The sequence below is a fragment of the Bufo gargarizans genome, chromosome 3, assembly GCF_014858855.1.
Source record: "Bufo gargarizans isolate SCDJY-AF-19 chromosome 3, ASM1485885v1, whole genome shotgun sequence".
NCBI classification, from domain to species: Eukaryota; Metazoa; Chordata; class Amphibia; order Anura; family Bufonidae; genus Bufo; species Bufo gargarizans.
Window position 1 is genome coordinate 84,003,325 of NC_058082.1, and position 24,949 is coordinate 84,028,273.

Consider the following 24,949-nt stretch of genomic DNA (forward strand, 5'->3'; position numbering starts at 1 on the left):
TAAGGGCTATTTGACCATGAAGGAGAGTGATGGGGTGCTGCGCCAGATGACCTGGCCTCCAGTCACCGGGCCTGAACCCAATCGAGATGGTTTAGGGTGAGCTGGACCGCAGAGTGAAGGCAAAAGGGCCAACAAGTGCTAAGCATCTCTGGGAACTCCTTCAAGACTGTTGGAAGACCATTTCAGGTGACTACCTCTTTAAGCTCATCAAGAGAATGCCAAGAGTGTGCAAAGCAGTAATCAAAGCAAAAGGTGGCTACTTTAAAGAACCTAGAATATGACATATTTTCAGTTGTTTCACACTTGTTTGTTATGTATATAATTCCACATGTGTTAATTCATAGTTTTGATGCTTCATAGTCATGAAAATAAAGAAAACTCTTTGAATGAGAAGGAATATGAGACTTTGTAAGAAAAAAAAAAAAAAAAAAAAAAAAAAAACATTTTCCGCTAACTTGTGACAAAAAATAAAAAATTCTAGGAACTTGCCATGCCCCTCACGGAATACCTTCGGGTGTCTTCTTTCCAAAATGGGGTCACTTGTGGGGTAGTTATACTGCCCTGGCATTTTAGGGGCCCAGATGCGTGAGAAGTAGTTTGAAATCAAAATCTGTAAAAAATGGCCTATGAAATCCGAAAGGTGCTCTTTGGAATGTGGTCCCCTTTGCGCCCCTAGGCTGCAAAAAAGTGTCACACATGTGGTATCGCCGTACTCAGGAGAAGTTGATGAATGTGTTTTGGGGTGTCATTTTACATATACCCATGCTGGGTGAGATAAATATCTCAGCAAAAGTCAACTTTTCCCATTTTTTTTTTTTTATACAAAGTTGGCATTTGACCAAGATATTTCTCTCACCCAGCATGGGTATATGTAAAATGACACCCCAAAACACATTCCCCAACTTCTCCTGAGTACGGCGATACCACATGTGTGACACTTTTTTGCAGCCTAGGGGCGCAAAGGGGCCCAAATTCCTTTTTAGGAGGGCATTTTTAGACATTTGGATCCCAGACTTCTTCTCACGCTTTAGGGCCCCTAAAAAGCCAGGGCAGTATAAATACCCCACATGTGACCCCATTTTGGAAAGAAGACACCCCAAGGTATTCAATGAGGGGCATGCTGAGTTCCTAGAAAAAAAAATAATTTTGGGCACAAGTTAGCGGATATTGATTTATTTATTTTTTTCTCACAAAATCTCCCTTTCCGTTAACTTGAGACCAAAATTTCAATCTTTCATGGACTCAATATGCCCCTCAACGAATACCTTGGGGTGTCTTCTTTCCAAAATGGTGTTATTTGTAGGGTGTTTGTACTGCCCTGGCATTTGAGGGTCTCTGCAACCATTACATGTATGGCCAGCATTAGGAGCTTCTGCTATTCTCCTTATATTGAGTATACAGGTAATGAGATTTTTTTTTTTCTGTTCAGCCTCTGGGCTGAAAGAAAAAATTACCGGCACAGATTTCTTTATTCGCATCGATCAATGTGGATGAAAAAATCTCTGCCAAAAAAAAAGAGGGTAAAGGCGTCTGCCAGGACATAGGAGCTCCGCCCAACATCTATACCCACTTAGCTCGTATGCCCTGGCAAACACGATTTCTCCATTCACATCAAACAATTGGCAGTGTTTGCCAAAGCATATGAACACCACCACCTCCTCAGCTCATATGCCTCGGCAAACGTATCTTTTACTGCAGAGGAGAAATCTCGTCTTGCAGCGCCGCATACACCGACTTGTGTGTAATCTGACAGCAGCGCAATGCTTCTGTCAGAATGCACATCAGTGCTGCAGCTAGTCGATCGGTTGGTCCACCTGGAAGGTAAAAAAAAACAAAACAAAAAAGAAAAAACCAGGCCGCAACGCAATAAATTTTATTAACTTTATAATAACTTTAGAACAGAACATATAAACTTTATTTAACTTTTGAAACTGAACATTACATTTTTTGCTTACTGGTGTTTTTTTTTTTTTTTTTTTTTTTTAACCTTTTATAGGACAAACCTCTCCTTCCCCATGGGACAATGTGCAAAGCGCAAATCGTCCAAAGATGTGGCGAAGTGCATTATGCACTTTGTCCCAGGTGAAAGGAGAGGTTAGCAGCAGCTGTATGTGAATGGGCCCTAATAGCCCTGTGTGCCTGTCCTGGTGAGATGTGATCCCTATGCTAAGTGTACCTGTGTGTGGTACTTCCGGAAACACTCTCCAAAGCATAGGGCAGGGCGGTCAGGGCAGTCAGGACAGAAATAGCGGGTGTCACGCCTTATTCCACTCCTGCTACAGACACAACATCTTTTTCGGGGTGACGGTTGGGTTGAGGTACCAGGAACGACACTGGGGAAATGTCGCTCGTGTAGACGGCTAACTACACTGGTGGATGGGGCCACGGAACCTCCTGGATACAGGAGGTTCTCAATGATCTCTTCCTGAAATTTGAGGAAGTATCATGTTCTCCCAGCCTTACTGTAGAGAACAAAACTATTATACAGAGCCAATTGAATTAAATATACAGACACCTTATACCAGCGTCTGGTGCGTCAGGAAACTAAATACGGAGACAACATCTGGTCATTGAAGTCCACCCCTCCCATGAGCAAATTATAGTCATGGACCGAGAGGGGCTTTTCAATGACTCTGGTTGCTCGCTCAATTTGGATTGTCGTGTCTGCGTGAATGGAGGAGAGCATGTAAACGTCACGCTTGTCTCTCCATTTCACCTCGAGCAGTTCTTCGTTACACAAGGCAGCCCTCTCCCCCCTTGCAAGACGGGTGGTAACGAGCCGTTGGGGGAAGCCCGCGCGACTAGTTCGCGCGGTGCCACAGCAACCAATCTGTTCTAGAAACAAATGCCTGAAGAGGGCCACACTTGTTTAGAAATTGTCCACATAAAGATGGTACCCCTTGCCAAATAAGGGTGACACCAAGTCCCAGACTGTCTTCCCACTGCTCCCCAGGTAGTCAGGGCAACCGACCGGCTCCAGGGTCTGATCTTTTCCCTCATAGATCCGAAATTTGTGGGTATAGCCTGTGGCCCTTTCACAGAGCTTATACAATTTGACCCCATACCGGGCACGCTTGCTTGGGATGTATTGTTTAAAGCCAAGGCGCCCGGTAAAATGTATTAGGGACTCGTCTACGCAGATGTTTTGCTCAGGGGTATACAAATATGCAAATTTGTTGTTGAAGTTTGTCTATGAGGGGCCGAATTTTGTGGAGCCGGTCAAAAGCTGGGTGGCCTCTGGGACGGGAGGTGGTGTTAAGTGCAGGAAACGCAGAATGGCCTCAAATCGTGCCCTGGACATAGCAGCAGAGAACATGGGCATGTGATGAATTGGGTTCGTGGACCAATATGACCGCAAATTCATGCTTTTTGGTTAGACCCATGTTGAGAAGGCCCAGAAAAAAAAAATATTTCGGAAACTTGGACTGGTTTCCACCGGAAAGGCTGGGCATAAAAGCTTCCCGGGTTGGCGGATATAAATTGAGTGGCATACCGGTTTGTTTCTGCCACAACTAAGTCCAAGAGCTCCGCAGTCAAGAACAGTTAAAAAAATCCCAGGGCCGAACCGATCTGAGCTGTCTCAACCCGAACTCCAGACTGGGCGGTGAAAGGGGGAACTAATGGTGCGGCTGAAGTTGGGGGCTGCCAATCAGGATTTGCCAGCACCTCAGGGATTCTAGGGGGTCCACGGGCCTGTCTGTGCGGTGGCTGCGACGGGGTAACTAATGCACGTGCCACCATACCAGCTTCAACTTCCCTTCTGGTGCTCACCACTTCACCATGTTGTACGGCAGTGCTGGTACTAGGTCCAGGGAGGGCTGCGCTGCTGGTGTATGCCTCACCACGTAATCCGACAGCGCCAGCCCCACTCTGCTGCCCTTGAAGCAGATCCTGCGCAAGCTGTGGTCTAGCAACACGGGGCCGGGTACGCCTGGTGGTATCAGGGACCTCAACCTCCTTGTCCGAACTTTGAGTCAGACTGACACTGCTTTCTACAGGTTCATATTCTGACCCGCTAGATTCGTCAGATGAGGGTTCCCATTCCTCATCCGACTGGGTCAGAAGCCTGTAGGCCTCTTCAGAAGAATACCCCCTGTTTGACATTTGGGCAACTAAATTTAGGGGTATTCCCTGAGACTACCCAAGAAAAAAAGCAAGCCTGTCTTACAAATGGGAGGCTAGCGAAGTACCGGAGGCCGCTGCGGTTAATAAAAAATATCAAAACTGATTTATTTTTTTTATCGCCGCAGCGCTTGTAAAGTGAATGTGCAGTGATCAAAAAAAAAATAATTTTTGTCACTGCGGCGGGGCGGGCGTGGGCGAACGCACGTGTGGGCGACCGATCAGGCCTGATCGGGCAAACACTGCGTTTTGGATGGAGGGCGAGCTAAGGTGACACTAATACTATTATAGATCTGACTGTGATCAGTTTTGATCACTTACAGATACTATAAAAGTACAAATGCTGATTAGCGATACGCTAATCAGCGAATAAGCGACTGCGGTGGGCTGGGCGCTAAACTATCCCTAAAACCTAACAGTCAATACCAGTGAAAAAAAAAGTGACAGTTTACACTGATCACTTTTTTCACTTTCACTAGTGATTGACAGGGGCAAGAAGGGGTGATCAAGGGGTTAATTGGGGTGCAGGGGGGTGATCTGGGGCTAAGTGTAGTGTTTGGGGCTACTTACTGTGATGCCTGCTCCTCTGCTGAGACCAACCGATGAAAAGGACCAGCAGAGGAGCAGGGAAGCCATTTAACACAAGTAGTAAGATTCGGGATGTTTCGTCAAAGTGACAGGTACCACGCCCCTTTTACACGCCCCCTTTTTATATAGCTTGATATCAATTTGATATCAAACTATAGACTTTTTATATCTAGTTTGATATCACGTTTATATCTCTTGAAATTGCTGAGCACAAATGTTTGCAAGACACATTGTTCAATTCATGAGTGCCCCAGACCCTGTCATCGACACGCCCGCTTGCAAAGCACATTTACAATATTGAAACTGCTGATCACAAATTTTTCAAATAGCTTGATATCAAGTTTATTTTGCTTCAAAATGCTGATCACAAATGTTTGCAAGACACATTGTTCAATTTGTTCAATTCAAGAGTGCCCCAGACCCTGTCATCGACACGCCCGCTTGCAAAGCACATTTTCAATCGATACGGGCCTAAATGGCTTATCTACAAACACATTGCACAATTCAAGATTGCCCCAGCCCCTGTCATCGTGTTGCTCTACAAGGCCATAGCCCCCTGTCAGGGACATCAAAAACACATTATATCATTTTATACAGTTTATAAGTTTCATTTTAAATAAAAATGCAAAAAATTTATCTACCTATCTATACTTATATCTAACAATTATCTATCTAACTTTCTATCTAACTAGCTATAATCTATCTTTCTAGCTATTTCTATCTATCCATTTTATCTATCAATCCCTATCTATAGTCTATCTATCCATCTAGCTGTTTTATATCTATCTACTTATCTATAGTCTATTTTTTCCATCTATCTATTATCTATCCTTCTATCTATCAATTATCTATATTTCTGTCTATCAATTATCTATATTTCTATCTACCTATCTATAGGCTATCTTTACATCTATCTGCTATCTATCTTTCCATGTATCTATCTACATAGCTATGTATCTATACATCCATATACCCCATCTATCTAAAGTCTATCTATCAATTTATCTACCTATCTATCCTTATATCTAACAATTATCTATCTAACTTTCTATCTACCTAGCTATAATCTATCTTTCTAGCTATTTCTATCTATCCATTTTATCTATCAATCCCTATCTATAGTCTATCTATCCATCTATCTGTTTTATATCTATCTACTTATCTATAGTCTATTTTTCCATCTATCTATCTATTATCTATCCTTCTATCTATCTATCAATTATCTATATTTCTGCTATCTATACAGCCATATACCACATCTATCTAAAGTCTATCTATCAATTTATCTACCTATCTATCCTTCTATCTAACAATTATCTATCTATCTTTATATCTACCTAGCTATAGTCTATCTTTCTAGCTATGTCTATCTATCCATTTTATCTATCAATCCATTTTTATCCAGACAACGGTCTATCTATCTATCTATCTATCTATCTATCTATCCAGCTAGCTGTTATCTATACAACTATCTATTATCTATGTATATATACATCCATATACCCATCTATCTAAATTCTATCTATCTATCTATCTTTCTGGCTACCTATCTATAGTCTATCTATCCATCTGTTTTCTATCTATCTACTTATCTATAGTCTATTTTTCTATCTATCTATTATCTATCCTTCTATCTATCTATCAATTATCTATATTTCTATCTACCAATTATCTATATTTCTATATACCTATCTATAGTCTATCTTTACATTTATCTGTTATCTATCTTTCCATTTATCTATCTATATATCTATGTATCTATACAGCCATATACTTCATCTATCTAAAGTCTATCGATCAATTTATCTACCTATCTATCCTTCTATCTAACAATTATCTATCTATCTTGCTATCTACCTAGCTATAGTCCATCTTTCTAGCTATTTCTATCTATCCATTTTATCTATTAATCCATTTTTATCCAGACAACAGTCTATCTATCTATCTGTCTATCCAGCTATCTGTTATCTATCCAACTATCTTATCTATTATCTATCTATCTATCTATCTATCTATCTAGCTATCTAACAAATGTATCTTGCTATCTATCTAACTGGCTGTCTTTCGATCTGTTTTCCCTATTATTCTAGCCATTTTTCTAAAAATGTATCCATTGATCTGTCTTTCTATCTATCTTTCTATCAATTTTTTCTATCTATCCAGCTATCTAACAATTTATCCATTTAGCTATATATGATCAATTTATCCGTATATCGGTGCCAATATAGACAGACAAACCCCACCACTCTGTCAATACACAATTTGAAATGTTTACACAATACAAAATTTCAAAAATGTTGTACAATATGCTGTAAAAATGTAAAAATGATCATTGTATCCGTATATCTATCTATCCCAATCTAACGTTTCAATAGATAAATATTTTATCTATCTATATACCTATCAATCTATATAACAATTTATCCATTTATCTATCTATCCATCTATCTATTTCTAACCATCTAGCTACTGTAACAGGGCTATCTATCAAACATCTATCTATTTACATTTCTATCTATCAAACATCTATTTATCTATCTAAATGGCTGTCTTTCTATCTTTCTTTCTATCTAGTATCTATCTTTCAATCAATCTATCCATTTATCTAACAATTTATCCATCTATCTATCTATCTATTTCTAAACATCTAGCTACTATAACAGGGCTAGCTATCAAACATTTATTTACATTTCTATCAAACATCTTTTTATCTATCCACATAGATAGCTGTCTTTCTATCTATTATATATCTAGCTTTCTTTCTATCTATTATCTATCCATCTTTCTATCTATTATCTATATGTCTTTCTATCTATTTTAGCTATCTATTTATCTAGCTTCTAACATCTATCTAACTTCCAATCGTTCTGTCTATTTTCCTATCAATCTATCCATTTATCTAACAATTTATCCATTGATATGTCTGTCTATCTATCTTTCTATCATTTTTATAGCTATCCAGCTATCTAACAATTTATCCATTGATATGTCTGTCTATCTATCTTTCTATCAATTTTTCTAGCTATCCAGCTATCTAACAATTTATCTATTTATCTATATATGGTCATTTTATCCGTATAGCTGTGCCAATATAGACAGACAAACCCCACCACTCTGTCATTACACACAGCAATGTTGCAAAGTTGTATTCATTTGAAATGTTTACACAATTCAAAATTTCAAAGTGTTGGACAATATGCTGTAAAAATGTTAAAATGCTCAATTTATCCGTATAGCTATCAATCTTTCTATGCTTCTATCAATCTATCTATTTATCTTTCTATCAAACATCTATTTATCTTTCTATCTAACCGTCTACCTTGCCACTATCTTTCTAGCTATCACATATCTATTTATCTATCATTTTATCTATCTGTCTACATATCTAGCTATCTACCTATTTGACTGTTTATCTAACAATTTATCTAGACATCTATCTATCGATCAATTTATCTATGAACAATCTAACTATCTACCTATCTATCTATTTTATCTATCTATCCATTCTATCTATCTTTATATCTATTACCTATCTTTCCATTATCTTTCTATCTATAACATATCTATTTATCTATCAATTTAGCAATCAACAATCTATCTAAATATCTGCCATTTTATTTATTTAGCTTCTAATAGCTATCTAATAGCCTATCTTTCTTTATATTTTATATAACATTTATAGTGTTTGACATAAAGTTTTAGTTTGATATAGCATTTTTAGTGTTTGATATAAAGTTTATATCGCTTGATATTGTTTGATATGAAGAGTATTCGTCCATTAAGGTCTTACCACGTCTGTCAGCTTCTTACTACAGAGGGCAACATCTTCCCAGACATTCTTCTCAGATTACTGTTAGTGGTAAAACAGGGCGTTTGAGTACAGCTTACTACAGATGGTGAAATCTAATGTCAGGCAGTTACAAATTAAAAAATAAATTTGCTCTTAAATTTATATTGATTCTTGCTACATTTGTATTCGTCCATTAAGGTCTTACCACTTCTGTCAGCTTCTTACTACAGAGGGCAACATCCTCCAAGACATTCTTCTCAGATCACTGCTAATGCTAAAACAGGTTGTTAAGTTTCATTTTGATAAAAATCTTTTTGGATATGCCCATTTCTAACACTTTGATAAGTTTTTAATATAAAATTAAGATTTTGACATAAAAAGGCCTATAATAAACATATAAATTCTTATAAAACATAATCTAACTATTTGAAATTTGTAAAGCGTGCCAGAGCCCGAATTGTGCGGAGCAGTCTAATAATACACGTTGCCCGATATGTAGGACGTACTGCCGATCAGCTGCATGTTTTGAAACACATAGAAACCTGTCACTTAGTGATAAAGCTCTTTGTAAGAAAAAAACTTTTTGCGGATTTTGTTACAAATATATAGACAACGGCGATGAGCACAAATGTAACGGTTTAAAATGCACCATCTGCGGCGGCCAGGTTGACAAATTTGACGACCATGTTTGTTACATGCAGCCATACACCCCCAAAAAAATGACTGACAAGTACATCTTTTACGATTTTGAATGCATGCAAGAAACAGGCTTGCATGTACCCAATTTCATTTACGCAACCACACTATACGGACCCGACTCCTGGCAGTTTAGCGGAAAAACCTGTACGTTTGACTTTGTGCGATTTTTTGCCGACGGTAAGTTTTCGGGTTACACGTTCATAGCGCACAATGCAGGCCGCTACGACGCTTATTTTGTTTTTCAGGCGCCAAGGGTGCACATTAACCGACCACCTTGATTTATAATATCAATTTTAAATTTTTCATTAATCAACGCCTGTAAAACAAAATAAGCGTCGTAGCGGCCTGCATTGTGCGCTATGAACGTGTAACCCGAAAACTTACCGTCGGCAAAAAATCGCACAAAGTCAAACGTACAGGTTTTTCCGCTAAACTGCCAGGAGTCGGGTCCGTATAGTGTGGTTGCGTAAATGAAATTGGGTACATGCAAGCCTGTTTCTTGCATGCATTCAAAATCGTAAAAGATGTACTTGTCAGTCATTTTTTTGGGGGTGTATGGCTGCATGTAACAAACATGGTCGTCAAATTTGTCAACCTGGCCGCCGCAGATGGTGCATTTTAAACCGTTACATTTGTGCTCATCGCCGTTGTCTATATATTTGTAACAAAATCCGCAAAAAGTTTTTTTCTTACAAAGAGCTTTATCACTAAGTGACAGGTTTCTATGTGTTTCAAAACATGCAGCTGATCGGCAGTACGTCCTACATATCGGGCAACGTGTATTATTAGACTGCTCCGCACAATTCGGGCTCTGGCACGCTTTACAAATTTCAAATAGTTAGATTATGTTTTATAAGAATTTATATGTTTATTATAGGCCTTTTTATGTCAAAATCTTAATTTTATATTAAAAACTTATCAAAGTGTTAGAAATGGGCATATCCAAAAAGATTTTTATCAAAATGAAACTTAACAACCTGTTTTAGCATTAGCAGTGATCTGAGAAGAATGTCTGGGAAGATGTTGCCCTCTGTAGTAAGAAGCTGACAGACGTGGTAAGACCTTAATGGACGAATACTCTTTATATCAAACAATATCAAGCGATATAAACTTTATATCAAACACTAAAAATGCTATATCAAACTAAAACTTTATGTCAAACACTATAAATGTTATATAAAATATAAAGAAAGATAGGCTATTAGATAGCTATTAGAAGCTAAATAAATAAAATGGCAGATATTTAGATAGATTGTTGATTGCTAAATTGATAGATAAATAGATATGTTATAGATAGAAAGATAATGGAAAGATAGGTAATAGATATAAAGATAGATAGAATGGATAGATAGATAAAATAGATAGATAGGTAGATAGTTAGATTGTTCATAGATAAATTGATCGATAGATGTCTAGATAAATTGTTAGATAAATAGTCAAATAGGTAGATAGCTAGATATGTAGATAGATAGATAAAATGATAGATAAATAGATATGTGATAGCTAGAAAGATAGTGGCAAGGTAGACGGTTAGATAGAAAGATAAATAGATGTTTGATAGAAAGATAAATAGATAGATTGATAGAAGCATAGAAAGATTGATAGCTATACGGATAAATTGAGCATTTTAACATTTTTACAGCATATTGTCCAACACTTTGAAATTTTGAATTGTGTAAACATTTCAAATGAATACAACTTTGCAACATTGCTGTGTGTAATGACAGAGTGGTGGGGTTTGTCTGTCTATATTGGCACAGCTATACGGATAAAATGACCATATATAGATAAATAGATAAATTGTTAGATAGCTGGATAGCTAGAAAAATTGATAGAAAGATAGACAGACATATCAATGGATAAATTGTTAGATAGCTGGATAGCTATAAAAATGATAGAAAGATAGATAGACAGACATATCAATGGATAAATTGTTAGATAAATGGATAGATTGATAGGAAAATAGACAGAACGATTGGAAGTTAGATAGATGTTAGAAGCTAGATAAATAGATAGCTAAAATAGATAGAAAGACATATAGATAATAGATAGAAAGATGGATAGATAATAGATAGAAAGAAAGCTAGATATATAATAGATAGAAAGACAGCTATCTATGTGGATAGATAAAAAGATGTTTGATAGAAATGTAAATAAATGTTTGATAGCTAGCCCTGTTATAGTAGCTAGATGTTTAGAAATAGATAGATAGATAGATAGATGGATAAATTGTTAGATAAATGGATAGATTGATTGAAAGATAGATACTAGATAGAAAGAAAGATAGAAAGACAGCCATTTAGATAGATAAATAGATGTTTGATAGATAGAAATGTAAATAGATAGATGTTTGATAGATAGCCCTGTTACAGTAGCTAGATGGTTAGAAATAGATAGATGGATAGATAGATAAATGGATAAATTGTTATATAGATTGATAGGTATATAGATAGATAAAATATTTATCTATTGAAACGTTAGATTGGGATAGATAGATATACGGATACAATGATCATTTTTACATTTTTTTACAGCATATTGTACAACATTTTTGAAATTTTGTATTGTGTAAACATTTCAAATTGTGTATTGACAGAGTGGTGGGGTTTGTCTGTCTATATTGGCACCGATATACGGATAAATTGATCATATATAGCTAAATGGATAAATTTTTAGATAGCTGGATAGATAGAAAAAATTGATAGAAAGATAGATAGAAAGACAGATCAATGGATACATTTTTAGAAAAATGGCTAGAATAATAGGGAAAACAGATCGAAAGACAGCCAGTTAGATAGATAGCAAGATACATTTGTTAGATAGATAGATAGATAGATAATAGATAAGATAGTTGGATAGATAACAGATAGCTGGATAGACAGATAGATAGATAGATAGATAGATAGACTGTTGTCTGGATAAAAATGGATTAATAGATAAAATGGATAGATAGAAATAGCTAGAAAGATGGACTATAGCTAGGTAGATAGCAAGATAGATAGATAATTGTTAGATAGAAGGATAGATGGGTAGATAAATTGATCGATAGACTTTAGATAGATGAAGTATATGGCTGTATAGATACATAGATATATAGATAGATAAATGGAAAGATAGATAACAGATAAATGTAAAGATAGACTATAGATAGGTATATAGAAATATAGATAATTGGTAGATAGAAATATAGATAATTGATAGATAGAAGGATAGATAATAGATAGATAGAAAAATAGACTATAGATAAGTAGATGGAAAACAGATGGATAGATAGGTAGCCAGAAAGATAGATAGATAGATAGATAGAATTTAGATGGATGGGTATATGGATGTATATATACATAGATAATAGATAGTTGTATAGATAAATGTATAGATAACAGCTAGCTGGATAGATAGATAGATAGATAGACCGTTGTCTGGATAAAAATGGATTGATAGATAAAATGGATAGATAGACATAGCTAGAAAGAGACTATAGCTAGGTAGATATAAAGATAGATAGATAATTGTTAGATAGAAGGATAGATAGGTAGATAAATTGATAGATAGACTTTAGATAGATGGGGTATATGGCTGTATCGATCCATAGATAGATAGATAGATATATAGCTAGATAAATGGAAAGATAGATAGATAACAGATAGATGTAAGGATAGACTATAGATAGGTCGATAGTAATATAGATAATTGATAGCTAGATATAAGGATAGATAACAAATCGATGGAAAAATAGACTAAAGATAAGTAGATAGATAGAAAACAGATAGATGGATAGATAGACTATAGATAGGTAGCTAGAAAGATAGATAGATAATTGTTAGATAGAAGGATAGATAGGTAGATAAATTGATAGATAGACTTTAGATAGATGGGGTATATGGCTGTATAGATAGCTATGTAGATAGCTACATGGAAAGATAGATAGCAGATAGATGTAAAGATAGCCTATAGATAAGTAGACAGAAATATAGATAATTGATAGATAGATAGATAGAAGGATCGATAATAGATAGATAGATGGAAAAATAGACTATAGATAAGTAGATAGATATAAAACAGATAGATGGATAGATAGACTATAGATAGGGATTGATAGATAGAAATAGCTAGAAAGATAGATTATAGCTAGTTAGATAGAAAGTTAGATAGATAATTGTTAGATATAAGTATAGATAGGTAGATAAATTTTTTGCATTTTTATTTAAAATGAAACTTATAAACTGTATAAAATGATATAATGTGTTTTTGATGTCCCTGACAGGGGGCTATGGCCTTGTAGAGCAACACGATGACAGGGGCTGGGGCAATCTTGAATTGTGCAATGTGTTTGTAGATAAGCCATTTAGGCCCGTATCGATTGAAAATGTGCTTTGCAAGCGGGCGTGTCGATGACAGGGTCTGGGGCACTCTTGAATTGAACAAATTGAACAATGTGTCTTGCAAACATTTGTGATCAGCATTTTGAAGCAAAATAAACTTGATATCAAGCTATTTGAAAAATTTGTGATCAGCAGTTTCAATATTGTAAATGTGCTTTGCAAGCGGGCGTGTCGATGACAGGGTCTGGGGCACTCATGAATTGAACAATGTGTCTTGCAAACATTTGTGCTCAGCAATTTCAAGAGATATAGACTTGATATCAAACTAGATGTGTTTGCAAACATTTGTGCTCAGCAATTTGAAGAGATATAAACGTGATATCAAACTAGATATAAAAAGTCTATAGTTTGATATCAAATTGATATCAAGCTATATAAAAAGGGGGCGTGTAAAAGGGGCGTGGTACCTGTCACTTTGACGAAACATCCCGAATCTTACTACTAACACATCATATTTACTAATGTGATGCGTTAACTGGCTTCTGATTTGAGATTTTAAAAATTGCCAGCCTGCCAGCAACGATCATTGGCTGGCAGGCTGGTGACGTGACCCCCCTCTAACTTTTGCCGGCCCGCGATGCGCATGCGCGGGCCGGCTAAACGCGTCATCTCACGTCTCGCGAGATGACGCGTATATGCGTGACTGTGCGCAGCGCTGCCGCCTCCGGAACGCGATCCTGCGTTAGGCGGTTAATGAATGTAAGTCTGTCCACGGAGTCAGTGGACAAACCGGTCCGCTTGTCCGTGACCACCCCACCTGCCTCGCTAAATGTCCTCTCAGACAGTACGCTGGAGGGGGGCAAGATAGTAACTCCAGCGCATACTGAGCAAGCTCACGGAAGGTGTCCAGCCTGGCAACTCAGTACCCCATGGGGTCGTCGTGGCTCATGAAGTCGGAAACACCAACGGACCCCATGTAGTCTGCCACTATGCGGGCCAGCCGCTGGTGGTGACTGCTGCTGCTACTGGGTCGCGCAGACTGGTAGAATGACCTCATCACACCCATAAGGTCACCTGCTCGGCTGGTGCTGCTGGGGCCAGCCACCTGCTGGGTCAGATGGGCGGGGAGAACTGGAGCGTGAGGCCGAGGGTTGGCCTGCTCCAGCCGCTTAATCAGACAGGCCCGCAGTTGATCCATCCGGGCCTGTCTACAGCTGGCTGGGGTGAACTACTCCAGTTTCCCCTTGCAGCGAGGGTCTAAAAGGGTGGCCAACCAATAATCTTCACTCTCCTTAATTTTCTTGATCCGGGGGTCCCTCCGGAGGCATCGCAGCATGTGGGCAGCCATAGGGAAGAGGACAGCCCGCTGTGACTGTTCATGACTGCCCAGGACCATGACCTCTTGGTCCTCCTGTTGCTGCTGCTCCCGACCCCCGGACTAATGGTGCCCCCAGCACCGGCTCTCCCTCATGACCAGGCCCAGACTCCTGGACGTCTACAAATTCTTACTCCTCCTCCTCGTCCTGGTCCTGTTGGAGCATTGCTGCCTCCTCTTGCTCCAACAAGGCACTCTCCCTAGCCTCGAGCAGGCGATCTAGTGGAAAAGGATTTAGGAAAACTAGAAGAATGGTCAGAACTCTGGCAACTGAAATTTAATGTGGATAAGTGCAAGATAATGCACCTGGGGCGTAAAAACCCAAGGGCAGAATATAGAATATTTGACACAGTCCTGACCTCAGTATCTGAGGAAAGGGATTTAGGAGTAATTATTTCAGAAGACTTAAAGGTGGGAAGACAATGTAATAAAGCAGCAGGACATGCCAGCAGAATGCTTGGGTGTATAGGGAGAGGTATAAGCAGTAGAAAGAGTGAAGTGCTTATGCCGCTGTACAGAACACTGGTGAGACCTCACTTGGAGTATTGTGCGCAGTACTGGAGGCTATATCTCCAGAAGGATATAGATACTAGTCTAGAGAGAGTTCAGAGAAGAGCTACTAAACTAGTACATGGATTGCAGGATAAAACTTACCAGGAAAGGTTAAAGGACCCTAACATGTATAGCTTGGAAGAAAGAAGAGACAGAGGGGATATGATAGAAACTTTTAAATACATAAAGGGAATCAACTCGGTAAAGGAGGAGAGCATATTTAAAAGAAGAAAAACTACCACAAGAGGACACAGTTTTAAATTAGAGGGGCAAAGGTTTAAAAGTAATATAAGGAAGTATTACTTTACTGAGAGAGTAGTGGATGCATGGAATACCCTTCCTGCAGAAGTGGTAGCTGCAAATACAGTGAAGGAGTTTAAGCATGCATGGGATAGGCATAAGGCCATATAAGATAGGGCCAGGGACTATTCATAGGATTCAGATATATTGGGCAGACTAGATGGGCCAAATGGTTCTTATCTGCCGACACATTCTATGTTTCTAGTGTCCTGTCCAACAGGAACACTATGGGGAGCACGTCATTGAGACCGACATGCTCCCCGCTGACCATCTTGGTCGCCTGCTCCAATGGGGCCAACATGTGGCAGACCTGCTGTATCTGCCCCCACTCCACATTAGTGATGTAGTGGAGTGGGTGTGCTGGCCCTGGAGTGCCTTGGTCCAGCAGGTATTCCCTCACCGCCCTTCGCTGCTCCTACAACCTCTCCAGCATGTGGAGGGTGGAGTTCCACCGCATCACACTGTCCACAATCAGCCTGTGAGGTGGCAGGCTGTTGTCCTGCTGCAGTTTGGACAGGGACGCAGCAGCAATTGGGAAGCGTCGGAAGTGGCTGGCAATCCTCCATACCCTTGGCACAATTTCACTCAACCCTTGGTATGTTCAGAGGAATTTCTGTACAACAAGGTTGAGGACATGTGCCATGCAGGGCACGTGTGTTAGACTGCCAGCATGGAGGGCGGCGAGTAGGTTGCTTCCGTTGTCACAGACAACCATACCTGCCTCTAGCCTGCGGGGTGTCAGCCACTTCTGGACCTGAGCCTGTAGTGCGGCCAGAACATCAGGTCCAGTGTGTCTCCGTTCCCCTAAGCTCACAAGCTGCAGCACGGCCTGGCAGCGGACGTGCCCCACACTTGCGTAGCTACGGGGACGCTTGCTGGGGGGCTCAGCTGCCGTGGAGACAGTGGCTTGTGGGGGGAGAGCAGCAGTTCTACCCTGGACACCCCGGGACAGCACCACAAAGTTAGATGCCGCTGTTCCCTCCCCGGCGTCTCGGTCCAAGCATCCATTGTGAGATGCACCCTGTCGCTGACAGCGTGATCCAGCGACAGGGATACATTCTGCACAATGTGCTGGTGTAGGGCAGGGATGCCGGTCCTGCAAAGAAATGGTGGCTGGGGACACGCCATCTGGGTTGTGCCTGCTCCAACATCTGCCGGAATGGATTGCTGTTCACAAGATTGAAGGGCAGCAGATGTTGGGTGATAACCCTTGCCAGGAGCCCATTGAGTGAACGCACGCATTGGTCCCCGGGGGCGTAGGGTGCGGTACGTTCAAAAAGGTCAGCAACCGTGGGCTGGCGCCAGACGGCAGTGGAGGACACAGAGGAGGGTGCGTTGAAGGCAGAGGTCTGGCCGACGGTACCAGTACCTCTGGGAGAGGGAGCGGGGGAGTGGGAATGCCTTGTTGGGATGGCTGCAGGACAGTGGCAGGAGCTGCTGTCCCCTGCACACTGCTGCTACGACCACCCTGCATCTGTTCCTACTCCCGCCAGTGGTTGACTCGCATGTGCTGGATGAGGGCAGTGGCACCCAGCCGAGCCGCAGACCTCCCTCTTCTCACCCAGCCCAAACAGGCAACTTACGAACCGACCTCCTGTCAGATGGGGTGGTGCTGACTTGCGCCTGTTCGGGCTCGGTGCGCACAGGTGGAGCTGGCTGCTGCTACCTCCTCGTACTGCTATTACCAGTGGAGCCCCTGACGCTGGGCTCACTGGCAACCTGTCACACCGTTTGCCTCTGGTGCCTACCTTCCTCCTCATCAGTGCTGCTGATGCCTGACAAGGGAGGTGGCACCCATTCTCTGTCACCTTCCTCTTCGTCCCCCAATATGTCAGACCCAGGGCCAACCAGTGGTGGACTGAGGGAAACAGCAGACATGGAGCCCCTGACCTGGCTCCTCTGTTCCCTCGCTGACGCCTGGATCTGACTAGGTGAGGGGTTTTGCTGGCTGAAACCACCAGCACCTGTTGGAAGGGATGTCACTGGGGTACATACAGGTGGTACCCCCTCCATCTCCTCCTCCATCCCTTCTAAAAGGGCCTGACCCTGAGGACTGAACTGCAATTCAGCCTCCTGCATTACCTCCCCCAAGATGTCCTTCTCACTGTCGCTGTCAAACAGGCGCAGGGACAATTCTTGGGGGCTGGGGGTTGATCCTACAGGAGACTAACTGCTGCTGCTGCTCGGAGCCAGGGCAGAGGACTCCGTGGAACTGGCTTGTGCCACGAGAGACACAACTTCCTCTGCATCCTGAGAGGAAATTCACCTTCTGCCAGTGCCAAAAAAATCTCGAATAAGGCGGACGCCCCTGACCTGCGTCCGCACCTTGGTGGGTAGAGGAGCAGCCCCGTGCTGGCAGCGGTCCAGCACTGGAACCGACTACTCTCCTACCCCTGCTGCTCGATCGTGAAGACCTCATATTATTTGATTATAGAACAAAAAATTATAAAACGGGAATTAGGGAAAAACTTTATTGAGATGGGGACTGTAGTGCAATAAATAAAACAAAAAATATCCATAATTATTCAAAGTGAAACGTTTTTGTTGTGATTATTTAACAAACAAAAGACGCAGACACTACAACAACTAGACAGTAAAAAAAACACTAAAATAACCTTTTTTTTTTTAACTAACAAAAGACGCAGACAATGACGCAGACAATACACAAACTAAACTGTAAAAAACGAGCAAATGTTTCTTTAGTTTTTTTTAGTTTTTAGATTGAACTAACAAAAGACGGAGACACTACAGCAACTGAACAGTAAAAAGCTAACACTGAAATAAACTTTTTTTATTTAACTAACAAATGATGCAGACACTGACACATACAATACACCAACTAAACTGTAAAAAACGGACACTAAAACTTTTTTTTAACTAACAAAGGACGCAGACACTGACAATACACCGAATAACCAGTAAAAAACAAACACTAAAACTGACTTTTTTTTTCGTTTTTTAATTTAACAAATACAAGACGCAGACAATAACGCAGATACTATAACAACTAAACGGTAAAAGACTAACACTAAAAGTTTTTTGTTTATTTTAATTAAATAACAGAAGACGAAGACAAAAACGCAGACACGACACAAACTAAACAGTAATAAACTTTTTTTTTGTACATTACAGACACTAAACTAGAAAACACAAAAATACCTAAAGCTTACACTACACCTAACCTACACCCTGCACTAGAAACTATCAGCTAACTATTCACTAACCTAAATAAATGATTATATTTCACCTAACTATACCCTACACTAGAAACTATCAGCTACACTATTATCTAACCTAAATAAATGAATAGATTGCACCTAACTAACACTGTACCCTAAACTTTAACCTATCTAACACTATCAGATTCACTAAATAATAAAATCGATTTGTAATTTGCTTTTGACAAAGAACAGCACTGCACAGTTTCAAGCTCCCCTCTCAATCACCACCACATGAAACTGCACAAAATGGCTGCCGTGAAAAAATCTTATATAGTAAGGGGTGGGCAACTTTCTGATTGGTTGCCAGGAATTTTGCTAACCTGTTTGACTCCTCCTCATTGGCCCACAAGCTAAAATAAGGGAGGGATTAGTGTCCTCAGGAAGTGCCGATATTCGCAGCTGCGCAAATAAATTTGCATTACGAAGATTCGCGCCTCAATCACTTACTCGTCAATGTGAGTAATTAATAAGATTGGAGCTTTTGGACTTTTGGGACACAATCAAGAAACAGTGGGGGATGATGACATTACTTTACACAGTACAGATCATTGTAATCTGTTGTCACGCTGGACAGGGTACAAGATACACATAATACCACCAAACAAGTGTCTAGGCAAGAAGCTGGGGATAAGTCACCTCCTGACAAGTCCCTACCAGCTCTCCCTAGACTTCTATGCCCACGTTCAGACCCTGAAGGTGGGAATGAACTTGTCCCCGTGCCTAGGCTGGATTGCCTAAAATCCCTTAGATGGTGAAAGGGGGGGAAAAAGGTAGCCTGCTCCCTCAGGACCTGGAGGGGGCAGGCGTCTCTCTAACAGCCTAGACAGACAAGCACAAAAAAAACAAAAAAAAAACTTATCTTGTTACTGAGCAGGAACAGCAAATCCTTACTTCCTTCCACTGAGCAAGACAGAAGCTATAACCCGCACAGGACACTGGGAGTGGGCGTAATTTAAACTCATACCAACGACCCCACCCAGTGCACCTGAAGGGAGGCGGATACAGCTTAACTCCAAAACAAAAACAAAAGGCTGCACATGTACTGCTAACCTGGCAGACCTCCGCACATAACCTGAGCAGGGCATGACATCTGTACAGTGGAAACAAAAATTATAAAAAAAAATGAATATTTGTAAAATGAATATTTCGAAATTCTACATATTCGCGAATATGGTGCTATATGAATGCTAAGCTCTTTGCCTCTCTCTTCTGGGATAAGTGCCAATATTCGCAGCAGTGCAAATAAAGTCGCATTACGAAGATTCGCGCTACTATCACTTACTCGTCAATGTGAGTAAGGGTATTTTCACACTTGCGTTTTTCTTTTCCGGCATAGAGTTCCGTCACAGGGGCACTATACCGGAAAAGAACTGATCAGGCATATCCCCATGCATTCTGAATGGAGAGTAATCCGTTCAGGATGTCTTCAGTTCAGTCGTTTTGACTGATCAGGCAAAAGATAAAACCGTAGCACGCTACAGTTTTATCTCCAGCGAAAAAAACGGAAGACTTGCCTGAATGCTGGACCTGGCATTTTTCCCCATAGGAATGTATTAGTGCCGGATCCGTCCTTCCAGCCTGCGCATGTGCAGACTGGTAAAAATTAGAAAAAAGATACAAGACGGATCCGTCTGTCTGCATGACAAGCGATGAGACGGATCCGCTCTTGCAATGCATTTGTGAGACGGATCCGCATCCGGATCCGTCTCACAAATGCTTTAAGTCACATGCAGATCGGCGGATCCGGCGGGCAGTTCCGACGACAAACTGGGGGAATGACATTATTTTACACAGTACAGATTATGGTAATGTGTACTGTCAAAAAACAACAACGAATATTCGTAAAACGAATATTTTGAAATTCCACATATTCGCGAATATGGTGCTATATGAATGCTAAGCTTTTTGCCTCTCTCTTCTGGGATATCCGCATCCGTTGCACCGTTCCGTGGCCCCGCAAAAAAAATATAGCATGTCCTATTCTTGTCTGTTTTGCGGACAAGAATAGGCATTTCTACAATGGGCCGCCCATTCCGCAAATTGCGGAAGGCTAACGAACTGCTTCCGTTTTTTGCGGATCCGCGGTATGCGGACCGCAAAAAACGGCACGGTCGTGTGCATGAGGCCTAAGATTGGAGCCTTTGGACTTTTTAGACACAATCGATAAACTGGGGGATGACATTATTTTACACAGTACAGATCATTGTAATTCTACATATCCGCGAATATGGTGCTATATGAATGCTAAGCTCTTTGCCTCTCTCTTCTGGGATAAGTGCCAATATTCGCAGCAGCGCAAATAAAGTCGCATTACGAAAATTCGCGCTACAATCACTTACTCGTCAATGTGAGTAAGATTGGAGCCTTTGGACTTGTACAGTGAATTTGTGTAAAAAAAAACAAACGAATATTCGTTTTTACGAATATATATCACTATATTCGCGATAAAAATTTGCTTTTCGAATATTCGCGCTCAACACTGTGGGTTTTTGGCCATAAGTTTTATGTCTGCTGCCTAGATCTCTTGGCACCAGTGATCTGCCCTGTGCCCAGGGGAGTTATGAAAACAACCAAGCCTACTTACAACCACCTTTTCATGTTTTCTCTTGAGGAGAACTTCCCATCCATTTACAGTCACTTTTTTCGGTAAATTAAAGCATTACACACTCAATAGCTCCTCCAGTTCTTTTTGGAAGTTAGTCGCAGTTGGTATGTAAGAAGGACAGTTCTGTGTGTGGTCCTTGATCCAATTTGAGGATGCCGCTCGAGGAAGAAACAGTCATATTGATGGCACTTGACGGGGCAAGTCTCTGGTCACAGACAAAGTATTTTCCTACTGTCTCTGTCCACGAATTGGTGCGTACAGTGTTTCCAAAGACACCTCTGTCTGGTAAAGGACTCTCCTAGACACAGCAGTCCCAAGACTGCAACTGGTGCTAGGCAAGATGACCGATTTACCTCCGCACAGTATCTGTGGATCACTTGCCGGATGCTACTCCACTCTCACACCAGGCCAGTTTCCTACTGCAACTCGTGTGGCTATTCAAAGCCACGTCCAACACACAGTACTCTCTACTGCTTCATGTACAAAACTTGCTATTAGGTGCGCAAGCTATCCCATATCATTTTTTTATATATAATTGTATTTTTATTGAAATACAACAATACAAATCTGTTTCAACTGTATGCACAATAGTACAAGGTAAAGTGAACAAGGCAAAAAGCACGACATATTCAACAAAGGAACATGTACTATAACATCACGTGTTATGTGCAATGTAAATCAGACAAAAAACAATAGAGGTTGCATGTAAATCCAGCGTCTTGTCGTACTCATTTCTTTGAAAAGAATAGATATTGAAAAGAAAAAAAAGAAAAGTAAAAAAAGACAATTATTAACGGCGTCCCACTGTATAAAGAACGTTCCTGAGGAAGTAGCTACATAAATCTATTATTAGGGTGAGGGTGATCTGTGCTGAAGCCTACTGTATTTGAACAACACTGTAACAACAGAGTAAAGAAAGACCTAGACAATACAGACAATGACACATCAAGTGGAGGGGGGGGGGGTCCGTTATTCTCTTGGGCTCATCTCAGGGTTGCCTAGTAGCCCAATAATTGTCCCAAACATCCTAAATAGCAGGAAATAGACCTTTTTTGTCCTGGAACATTGCAGTCGTGTATTCCAGGGTCTGGATTTCCGTCAGTGGCATATAAGTTGGAGACTTTTGGGGGGTCAGATCGTTTCCAGAAGCGGGCAATAAGGCAGCGGGCTGCAGTCAATACTTGTATTAACAGTTTAAGTGAATATTTCCTTATATGTGCTGGTGTGATATTAGGTAGGAAGGATATGGGGTCAGGCAATATACTGCAGGCAAAAATATCACTCAAGAGAGTGCTGACTCTGGTCCAGAAGGTGCGTATTAAGGGGCAGTCCCCAAAAATGTGATGTAAGGTATCCCCAGGCAGGCTTGGACTGGCCCACAGGCGTACAGGGGAATCCCCCTGTGGGCCCCTGATCTAGGTGGGCCCCTAGTCTTCCACCCCCTGCACAAATGGCACATAACACAGTATACCTCCTGTACTATATACATATATTCAATGTACAGCACCTCAACCAGCCTATGTTCATATAAAAAACTAAATTATTTATTATATTTGGATGTATCCGTATGGTGAGCCCCCAAAATACATTTTACTGGTGGGCCCTAGGTACCCCAGTCCGACACTGTCCCCAGGTGTCCCGCATCTCCAACAGACCTTCGCAACTGCATCTCCAACGGTTCAATCTATGGAGGAGATTGGGAGTATGGTACCAGTACATAGGATCTTATACTGGTTCTCTTGGCAGAGAACTGACATTGAGGATTTCGCTGCTCCCCTCCATGTAAGGCGCCACAGTGCGTCTGGTAGAGCTCTCCCTAAATATTCCTCCCATCGGACCAAGTAAGAGTGTCTAAGAATCCGTTCTGGGAAGGGGGGCAGCAAAATGGAGTAATAGGTCCCTAGTAAATGGGTCTACAATGTCTGCATAGCGAAAGACGCCGCGCTGAAACCATAGTCTCGTCGCTGAAGTGGTGAGACTCGCTGGGAGTAGTGGATGATATAGAAAGGAGGTCATGGAAGAGTGGTGGGAGACCAGAGGGAATCTACTACTACAGGTCCGCCGTATGGATTTAGTGCAGGCCATAAGCCCCAAAAGTTCCCTAGTTGATGACGTACCATACGGGCTAGACCTTAGCAGAGAATTAGGGTGTATAGGAGCCAGCCAGAGTCTCTCTATCTGCACCCAGAGAGAATAAGGTTGAAGAGATGCCCAAGCTGTGATGCAGCGTAACTGAGCTGCCCAATAATATTTGATCAGGCCAGGTAGGCTACCCCATATCTATTCAGCACCATCCTAAATGAAGCCCCTGTGATGCCATGCTCCAGCGTCTGCACCTGTGAACATAACCAGTGAACCCCTTATACCTGCCCGCAATATAACAGGCAATACATACACTGTTGAAGGTAGAGTATCTCCAAACAAAGAGTGGTTATGATGCAGTTCCAGTTTGCAGGTGGAACATATTAACCATCCCCTATACGAAAAGTGAGCATCCAGTTAATTTCCATCTGGAAGTTCAACTGCATTTAAATTTACATATAAATGTATGTGGGTCTCAAGGTACAAACCTGTCAATGATCGACTAGATCAGACAAAACCAGATGAAATGATGCCCTGAGGATCAAACTGCTTCACTTTTCTGCTCCTCAACATCAGAATTTTCTACACTTAATGATAGCCGTAAGTAACCTTATATTTCAAGAGCTCTGGATTCAGGGATCGCCATCTACAATGGATCACCAACAGGCTTACATCCCGGACTCCGGCATCAGTGAATCGGCGATCCCTGACTCCGGAGAGGTGCGACATCTGCATCTAGCAGGAATCCACTAACAAAGATACAGGTACATTGCCTATGTAGGAGTTAACTGTGCTGGTGTATACTTGTGTGCTACACGACAGGTAGCACGGTGTTTAACCCTGCCGTTCCCTATAACATTTAACTAAACCTAGTCCTAGAGCGCGGTATCACTATTATTTACATTTAATGTACTTTTTTTGCTCACTTTTATTCCATTTTTAATAGGTGGAATGGGCAGGGAAAAAAACAGCAATTCTGCTATTTAAAAAAATGATGCTGTCCATGTATGGGATAAAAAAGTGAGATCATTTCATTGTATGTGTCATTATGGGGTGGCGGTACCAAAAATTTTATTTTCGTTATATTTTTACATAGATAAACATATTTTTCATTTTTTTTCATATCCCGCTAGGCAGCCAGTTCCTTCTAGTTCTCCACATAAGGTTGTTAAAATTACAACTGGATCGGAGGACCGTGTTATGTATGTATATGTAAACATGTGTCGTGACGCCCCATGTTCGCCGTTGAGTAGGGAACCTGTTGTTAAAATTGTGACTCCCACCCCTGCAGCT

At 40.9% G+C, this 24,949-nt stretch overlaps 1 protein-coding gene across 2 annotated transcripts in view; it reads left to right on the plus strand.

Annotated features, from left to right (window-relative positions):
• The window catches only part of LOC122932974 (complement C1q and tumor necrosis factor-related protein 9A-like), a 56,304-nt gene that overhangs the window by 27,638 nt on the left and 3,717 nt on the right, over positions 1-24,949 (plus strand). Inside the window, exon 1 of one of the 2 annotated variants that reach the window (XM_044287674.1) lies at positions 24,206-24,256. The exons of the other annotated variant lie outside the window; for it this stretch is intronic. Within the exon in view, the coding sequence (XP_044143609.1) occupies positions 24,248-24,256 (9 nt within the window). The 5' untranslated portion in view covers positions 24,206-24,247. Of the gene's footprint in view, positions 1-24,205; positions 24,257-24,949 lie in introns of those variants that run through there. 2 annotated transcript variants of the gene reach the window in all.